We start from the raw sequence: 9672 nt of genomic DNA on the forward strand, positions 1-9672 counted from the left end.
TACTGCCATAGATTAAGCAAGAGAGGTTTTCACTGGAGGGGATCTGGAGAAGTCATTTACTCCACCCTTCTGCTTCAAAATCAAAGCCAGTTATAGTCATGTTAACCCAAGCTATGGTATCTTGCTTTGACATTAAGATCCAATGTTTAGTCTAAATCTCTCAAGTTGTAATTCATATATATTGGGTTATACTTCTTTATGTTTTAGACTTTTTGATCCATCCACCAAGAATAGACTATTTTCTTACTCTTTACAACAGCTTTTTACATGCTTGAAGACTATTATTAAACCCCTATCCTTCTTTCTTCCTAAGTGTCTCCTCTTTAGGCAAAAATATCCCAGTTCTTGCAGTCTTTCCTCATGTTTTCTGGACTCTGCCCTCTGCCCACTCTTGTTGATCTCCTCTGGCCTCTTTCTGTCTAGCTCACATCTTTCTTGAAGTGCAGAACTCTGTCTACCAGATGAGTCTTTACCAATGGAGAGTGGGCCAGAAGGGCTCTTTGAATGATCTGGAAGGTTCTTTAGACACTTCAATGTGATATTTACCTTTCCTGAAACAAACAAACAAACAAACAAACAAACAAAAAAAACATGGCTTTGTGATCTATTGCATTCCATCCATTTTAGTCAACTTCTCTTAGTTTATCAGGACCATTTTTAATTCTGATCCTGTCATCCATCGCATTTTCAGCCCTTTGTAGTTCCATCTGTAAGTTTAATAATCATTCTTCATATAATATCATCTATGCCTTCAATGAAAATGTCAAATAAAACAATACACACCTAAGCCTTACAGAATTCCATCCAAAATATGTATTTTGATAATTATTATTGATAGTTACTGTGTGGATACAATTATCTAACCAGACTTGAACCCCTTGCTTATGAGGATATTATAGGAAAGGAAATAATGTTAAAGACCTTGCAAACAAAAAAGGGGTTTAGATATCTGTGGCTTTTCCTGTATAGCAAGATCGTTTACCCTTTCATAGACAGAAATATGAGTGTGACTGAGTTTACTCTTGGCAAATTCTTATTAGCTGCTGCTCATTTCCTTTTCTTCTAAAGCAAACAGATAGTACACTAAAATTTTTCCTGGGGATTGAAATTAGGTTTACGAAATTATGAATCTCCTTTTTAAAAAGGCAGCAATTAGGTTCATTGTACTCAGTTTGTAATCCATCCTCCAGAAGAACTCAAGGATAACCAAATGATATTCATACTTCATCTGCCCCTTAAGTCTCCTAAATCAAATTTGGTCTGGCCCTGGCAATTTGAAAATATCTAAATTTGCTCGTTATTTTCTAAGAGGGTTTACCATATTTTAGGCTAAAATTTTAAACCTTTATCCCTGGTACTAATTGCACTGTCTGCTTGCTGTTGACTTTTTCAGTAAAGATTGATTAAAAAAGGATAAAATAAAAGGCATTAAACTCTATGGCTATTTAATATCCTCTGCTGATAGTGTCCTCTATCTTTGAATTGTAGTCCAAACTTTCCTTTGTTTCCTTCTTACAGTTGCACTCATTTCTTTTCCTTCTGGTAAGCGTTGCTAGTTGCAGCTTTTGCATTTTGTCTTTATGGTTGGTAGACAGAGACACAGACACACATACACATGAATGGGGCAGTGAACTGTGTTCTCTATCATCTGATCTAGTTTCTGTTTAACAGATGCAATTCTCTCTTATGCTTGAGGATAATTAAAAAAATTGTGAACTAGCTGACTTCTACCGAAGTTCCTTGCCTTATTCTGAACTGGTACAGTTTTGCACTTGGTCTCTTGACAGCATTTCTTGAAGAAACTGACAGCTCTCCTTAATTTGTTTTCCTTTAGACTTACCTCCTCTGAGATATTCTCTACCTACTCTGAGTTCATTGACATCTGCCTTTTCAAAATCCAGTGCTGTCAGTCACTCAGTTGGATCAAGTTGCAAAAGCTGACACTATATTCAGTGCAGCACTGATTTCTTATAAAATGTCGTATTTGGCAGTAAACTTTGAGTCATATGCTACACTGCCCTCTAAGTGCAAAACTGCCACTCAGCTGAAGAAGGTAGTGACAATTTGAAAACATATTTGCTGTTAAGGTTTAGGATGYAATTCTGAACTTAGAATGAAGAACAGGAAGAAAAATGTAACTGCAGAAAAACCTGTGAGTTGTTAACAGCTGCCCTTGTAACATCTCATGCAATGTGAGTAGAGTAGCTGTGCTAATGAAATTTTTAGAACTCAGATTCTTTGTAGTAATAAATAATGTAGACCAAGAGACATAATGACTCATGATCTAATTCATTTACTAAAAACTAACATTATCAATAAGCGGCACTTTCGCAGGACAAGGAGCACGCAGTAAGACTGCAATGGGAGAAGAGGAAGAAAAAAAGCATTTTTTTTCTCAAGCTTTACTTGAGGTAAAAATGTCTGACCAGACCACACTAGGACTATGCCTTCTAAGAACAGTGACAGAAGCTCTTATCAATACCTATGCAAAAACAGTAGGATCTCAGGTTCTACAAAAACCATCTAATATGCCTTCATGCTGGTTGTGAGCACTCAATGGATCTTCTCATGGTTGAATTCCTGCTATCAAGAGGACAGGTAAAGTCCTGCAAAGTCAGACATAGTCTTCATGTCACATTATTATTTTTACTGACAGTATTAAAATGCAAGTTTCTTTACCATCACTTCAAGTACATTTGGAAGCCCTAAGCAATGCAAGTTAATTACCAGTAATCAAATCTCAGCTATGATCAAGTTTTTTGAAAGTTGTAAACTAATCAAAATGTGGGCATCAYAATGGGAACGATGTTGGAAGACAGAGGAGGAGGCTTTGGCCTCCAATCAATGTAGTAGTGATGCTATAGTGAAATCCCCATTTTTTTTTCAGTCATTCCAAGTTACGTACTGCAGAGAATGAATGTGCAGTGTCAACACGCTATCTAGTGGTTGCATCAACTATGACATTAGTTCTGAATTCCTTCTACTGTTCTTGCAAATTGCTTGTATAAAAAAATACTTCAGATTAAATCAGGACTTGTAAGTCTGTAACAATTCTGTAAAGAATCTAAGATATTTTGAGGTTATAGGTGATTAACAAAAATAATAAAAAGGTACTAAAATMTGTGTGAAGTTACAGACAACCTGTTGCTGTAAAATTCTAGATAGTCATTCTTGTGATTAATATTCCAATGGCCACTGGATAAACAGTACAGATTTTTCTCTTTCATATGCAGAGAATGTCCAAGATGACTAATAACAAAGGTCCTGTTTCTCAAATGCTCAAGCAGCCGCGTCATTCCAAATATTTTCCTTAGTTGCTATATTATACAGTATTTTGTGAGGTAAAAGATGACAGTCTCATTATTTTAACAAAACTGTGTAATTTACAGGAATACAAGGCTAGACATATTTCACACTAATGGGAGAAAAAAAATTCCAACACTTCTCCCAGGATCATAGTCCAGGAAGAGGGATAAATCATACAATAAGCTTTTAGTTTTCTGTTTCTGCCAGGTATGCAGTTGACCTTCAGTAAAACATATCCCCTTTCTGCTTAAATTTTTCTTACCTGTGCAACGGAGAGAACACTACTCTACAGAAGCAAAAATAGTTTAGTTTATGAATAATTCTGTTGCAAAATCCACTTTTATATATGTTATACAAATATATTTATATATGTGTGTGTGTRCAATATTCTCAATTTCATATGACCTGTATCAGTTTGTTTAGGGTACTAGGTGAGCTACAGTTAGCACATGAACTTCTTTTATTTTTAAAAATGAAAGTCTGACTCACCAGCACTCTCAGGCATTTTGCACTTTCCTGCCTACTGAGAAATCTCTCTAGATGGCTTTCATCTTTCATCCCATTTACCTTTAAGTACACTTCAATTAAATGTGTATTTGTTTTAGGAGGCTGAGTAAAGACATGRTGGTGCAGGTTTCTGCTTGGACAGCATTTCTTGAACTTCTAGGAAAGTAGAAATACTTACTTGGTATTTCTTCATGCATCATGAAATGAAAGGTCTCAAATTTGTTCTCCATTTTAGGTAAACAATTTCTATATTTAATATTGTTCCGACTTGTTAAAAGTAAGTTTAAAATAGCTGGAAAAAAACTTGTCCACATTACCTAAATTTATTGTAATTGTTTCTAATATGAAGCTTCCGCTGAGCATGTAATTTACTGCACAGTATAGTTTGAGAAAGTTGCCAGACTAAGGATTTACAGCTCAGTCTCTAAGACCAGGTCCTAGCATCTCTGGCTGCTGCAATTTACAAGGAAACCATGATTTTTCAGAACAGTGTGAAAATGTCAGTTTCTTGGTCTTATTCTTTCACCTGAAATGAATTCAAGGCTCAGAAGTTTACGGAATAAAGACATAATATTTGTCAAGTTTATAGGCAACCTGCTTTAAATGCTCAAAGCTGAGGAGCTTAAACTCCTTTCCCCTCCTACCCGCAAGCAGTTTCTATATTTACCTTTGATTCAACATTCAATCCAGACTAATAACCCTGATAAATGGTATTACAAAAATGCTTTGAGAAAAACACTTGGCTGTTTGTTTTTAGATTACTGCCACTAATAGAGACAGGCTTAGAAATATGACAGAAAAATAGGTACAGTCCTTTCTAGGACTTCCTGCATTACACATCCAGCTCCGAAGTGCGGGAATCCCAACTTTTTGTTGCTTGTACAGCTAGCACAACCCTGACACAAAGTGTCAAAGTAAGAAAAAAAAGAATCAGACACTCAGCATTCATTGCACAGACATTTAAACAAAAGAAATAATTTCTTTTACAAATGTATTTCTCTTGTATAAGAATAATTTTGTAAAGAAAATAGCTCTTTATACATTTTACAGAAATATGCTAACATTTAAATTCTCTATTCATGGATAATGATTGAATGCAATATAATATTTCAGTTATGCTTTATACTTACCAAATATCAATAAAGCAATACATCACTTTAATATCCTTAAGCTACTAGACTTATCAAGTATTGAGTCAACACAGCAAAAACATTCCTAGGACCATGTTCATCTGCAGACATTCAAGTATCTTGAAACTTCATTATGAAATACTTTTGTATTTTTCTAAAAGTAATACCGTAATTTAAGTGTCAAGGAATAGGAATGTAAACCTCAACAAGGCAGCATTACTTTCTTACTTAGATTATCCTGCTGGCTAATACTGTAAGAACCAATTTGAACAGAAGGTTTTATGTTAAACCAGTTTACTGTTAACATGACCTTCAAAACAAGATAGCGTAAGCTACTCTAGTAAATGCTATACAGCATTAATAAACATATAAATGTAATAAAAATATTTTAATTTTCTTTAAAAAAGACCATTCAAAGTAGAGAAAAATCCAGTAAAATACTACACTATAAAAAGTAAATCTGTGAAGGATGAGAAGAAATTGAGAGACACGTACACATATTTATACATAAAATGTAAAGGTATGCTATAAAGTACATAAATTAAAAAGACTACTCAATTTCTTTGAAGATAGTGTTGAAGTCCATACGGTATCATGTAGAGCTCAAGTRTAAACCACTTCAGCAAATACTTTTCTCTACAAATGCTGTTTCAAGCACTTGTACTTACATGCAAATTTCCTTTGAAAATGAGTGTGAAATACAGAAATGTCTTGTCACAATACAACTATATGTAGTCATGTTCTCTTGCTTTCCAGATACTTTATACATTTAAATAAAAGATGTAAGCAAATATTATATAACCCAATGACAGAAAACTGAAATTTAGATTATATAGGATCTGTAAAGTATTCATACACAGCTACTTAAGAGTTTGCCAGCTGTAGCCTATGTGAGTACTGTCGATGTTTCCATGCTTCAAGATTCAAATGTATAGCTACATTTAGTCAAACATGGCTCTCACTCTTAGTTAGCCAGCCTCCTAACACATACAAATTTCAAATAAATTCAGTTGGAATTGATACACCTACTCATGAGCATTGCAGTACAAAGGTTGATATATGAGACAGTAATGAATCACATTATACTGGGTCACATTTCCACACAGCTAGAAGGAGAAGCAACCTCCTCACAAAACCTTACTCCAGTGATTTTGCAAATTCTGCATAGTCAATGTAGCCATCGTTGTTCTTATCATCATCTCTTAAAACATCATCTATTAGACTAATTAGTTCTTCTTCTTTCATTGCCTGGGTATGCTCACCACCTTCCTAGGAAAACAAAAACCACGTTAAGCAGTTTAGCAGTTTCCCACCTAGTGGCACATATGACAGATTACTGACAACTAGTTGCTTGGATTGCAAAATATTCTTGTTATTTAAATCTTGTTCTAGCTTACAGTTCAACATATGTTCACAAACATGCTGGCATATTACATAGATATATTGATATCGGAGGCATTTGTGTTAGAAAAAGAAACAAGTCCTTACTAACTTCAGGTTGGCAGTCACTCTGTTGAAGGAAAACCAAGGTACTGCCATGGGGCAAGTTGTGGATATGTAGAAAACAGTTGTTGTCTTAGTCCCTTTAATTGAAATCATTCCCACATAGGAATGCATTATATAGTGCATGTTTTTAGAAGCTGTTAGGCTTTAGGGTGTAATCACCTTAACTCTCCTACTTTCCTAARCAGGAATTTCTTAAGACTGCAGAATGGTATAACTCTTTTCATAAAGCACAATTCTGCCTTCCATTGTATGCCTCAGACCTCTAACTAGAAAATATGCTTTTGCTAAAGACAAAAATTTGTTAAGCAATTTGTATTGAGACAGGGCCAAAATAAGCACCAAAGTTTTGTGTAATTGTTTATACCAATAGAAGGAACTTTATTAAATGCAAGCTATGAAATGAAGTTCTTCAGACTTCAAAACAAACACTCTCTAATCACTGAATTACAGTTTATATTCTTAGCCAAAAAGATCTAAAACTTAAATAGTAGAGTGTAGTGATAGGTATTAATCTAACAGATTTGCTATTAATTTGGATCTTGATGTAGCACAGACCCTATAGCTTCTATATAGTACAGAAACCTCTTCCTACGTGTCAGAACCTGCAACACAGAGTTTGACAGGAACAGCCTAGTGGGAAAAAAAAGCAGGTTAGGTACACTGCAGCTTAACTTCAGCATAATTCTTAGTATTATCTCTTAGGAATAAAGGGGTTAGCAGGTAATTATTCTTTTCTTGGCTTCGTATCTTTTACCGTGGATGGACACAAAAAATTACATTATTTTGAACTTCCAGAAGCTCACCAGGAAATAACGCATTAATATTATTTTCCCAAGAATAGTATCTTCTCAGTTCGGCCTTAAATGCTCCTAGTTGTAGAGAATATTTTTATTTACAGAAGAATAGCAAAACAAAGGCAGACTTTGACCTGTTCTACTAATATTAAGCGTATGCAAGAAGTTTCTTACTGTTTGTGTATCCATCGCAGTAACATTTTTGAGTTGAAAGCAACATCCTTAGAACTAGGAGTGGCACCGTACTGTATGTTATTTCCATAGGCACTTATCAGCATTACTCTATTTTGGCCAGGGCTTTCAAATTTCCCTTTCCCCTCTCCTCATCTCTGGCTATCAAATCATTTCAACTCTACAGGATGTAAAGGATGTAAAATTTAAACTAGGATGGAGTCAGTATGGAACACTGCAATGTGACATGAAAAGCCACAATAAAGCTAGTACATTTATAAATCAAACCAAAACTAACAGAGGAAAAGGTCTCATTTTCAGGCAAAACGCTGTTACAATGTTTCACTTACCTCTTTGTGGACATGAGATATAGCAGCAGCAAGCTCTAACCCATCTAGCAAATTATTGCCATCATAATCATGCATTTTGAAGTAATGAAGCTGCAACTCTTGTGGAGACATCTCAGACTCTGGTTTCTCAATAACACCTTCCAAATGTTCCATGATGTGGCTAAGGGAAAAGAAAATCAGTTAATATTTAATGCACTGTTTACATCAAATTTAGTCTTTGATTAGGTAGTCAAATATACAAGGAATGCTGTAATTCATGCATACTGGACAACCAGGAGAACTGAAAGCTAGAACTTTAAACAACCTTTGTACCCCTTTCATCCTAGTACATTGCAGGTGCTGTACTGGCCTTTGGAATGATTTCGATAGCTATTCCTCTTTCTTCTCGCTTACCTATAGTGAGTTATCACAACAACTGAAGTACTGCCCCAGATCTCCCTTTGGCTGTCTTTCAAAGTAAAGGAACTGGAAGAGGATCTTTCCCAGYAGAACACAGAGTATACTAGGGACTTGGTTTGCTGATAACACTCTTTTTGTGTTATATGAAGAAGCAAATGAGAACAAAGCTCTTACTGTTCAGAATAAAGTTTTGTCCCGTCCAGAGTATGTTGATCTAGGTAAGAGGATTCCTGTAAGAAATTCTATACAGTATAAGTAGGGCTAAAGGTTCCAGAGAGAGCTTACTAGATGCAGTATCTCCAGTGAATTTATTGAAAAAAAACGTATCTTGGTATCTGACTCCAGCTGTTCATACAATATCCTTAGATGAGAGGGTGCAACCCACGTAACAAGACTAAGGAGATAAGGAAATCATTGGGAAGTAAAGTTTACATTTTCAGAACAGCAAACACATACTCTTTATCTTGTACCAGGTTCTTATCAAGCCGAATATTTGCATGTTGATTCTCTCCTACAGACTCCTCAGCTAAGGCAGAGATGAAGAAAGCAGCCAGAAAGAAGAACAGCAGGCATGCTCTAAAATTCCGTAGGGCCATCATGATTTCCTAGAAAAAGGGAAATGGATGAAAAATACAACCCATTTTCAGCAGACTTATAAGGTGCTTAGAAGCAACCCTATGAAGCTATAGGATGCAAGAACTTACTTTTCCCTCAACATTTCAACCATTTAAAAAGCACAAAATCAGAAGGCTCCAATTAGGAATTTTTATGAGGGTCTCCACTTCAAGGGAATGCACTGTAAGTAGTTTCCAAAGAACGACTCTTTTCACACTGTGAATGTGCAGTGCCTAGCTGCCTCTGCACCTTCAAATACTTTCTAGACAACTTCATGCCTGTTTCCCTCAGACCTACCCTACAGTTATGGGAGCGAAGGTTGCTCAGAGTACCCAAGTGGCTCCTTCTAATTAGGGAAATTACTAAGATTTCCCRCACTCGATAAATCTTATTTAAAATCTTGCAGTACTTCACTGTCATTGCAGCTCTTACGTCAAAGAAAAGTAAAGCATTAAAACACTTTAGCAGGATAAAAACGTGTAGAAGACCGCCATCCCCAAACAAGCAAAACAGCTGAAGGGTTTATTTTGTTTGTTTTTAACAACAAAACTTCTCTGCCCTCCCCCCCCCGCCCCGCCGCCTGCCGGCTAACGGCAGCCCGGCCGCCTCGGCAGAACCGTTAAACCGTCGCCCGCAGCACCCATTACGGCGGGCACTGAGAACCCCCCGCCGGCAGGCTGGGACGGAGCAGAGGCCGCCTCGCCCCGCCCCGCCCCCCGAACGCCCAGGCCGCCAGAACCGACCGCCGCGGCGCCACGCACTCGCCCGCAGATGGCCGCCGCGCCGTCCCTCCCCGCAGCTCCGGGTCACGGGCAAGTGGTGCGGGGTTTGGCCCAAGCTGGCCACCATCCCCAGAGTCACCTCTGACCCGGCGCGCGCGCGCGCGCGCACGCA

At 37.0% G+C, this 9672-nt stretch overlaps 1 protein-coding gene across 2 annotated transcripts; it reads right to left on the reverse strand.

Annotated features, from left to right (window-relative positions):
* Positions 1–4757: 4757 nt before the first annotated feature.
* On the reverse strand, positions 4758–9672 carry MCFD2 (multiple coagulation factor deficiency 2, ER cargo receptor complex subunit). Of its 2 annotated transcripts, none has more exons than XM_085315876.1 (4): positions 9540–9672; positions 8620–8768; positions 7765–7924; positions 4758–6212 (listed from the first exon to the last, which is right to left on the reverse strand). In XM_085315876.1, the coding sequence occupies exons 2-4, from the start codon at positions 8760–8762 to the stop codon at positions 6081–6083; spliced, it is 435 nt and encodes a 144-aa protein (XP_085172002.1). In that variant the 5' UTR covers positions 8763–8768; positions 9540–9672; the 3' UTR covers positions 4758–6080. The 2 variants fall into 2 exon arrangements, with proteins under 2 accessions (XP_085172002.1, XP_085172003.1); XM_085315877.1 differs by having other exon boundaries at positions 9522–9584.

Source organism: Rhea americana, unplaced genomic scaffold, assembly GCF_003343005.1.
Source record: "Rhea americana isolate MKP2758 unplaced genomic scaffold, rheAme1 scaffold_44, whole genome shotgun sequence".
Lineage (NCBI taxonomy): Eukaryota > Metazoa > Chordata > Aves > Rheiformes > Rheidae > Rhea > Rhea americana.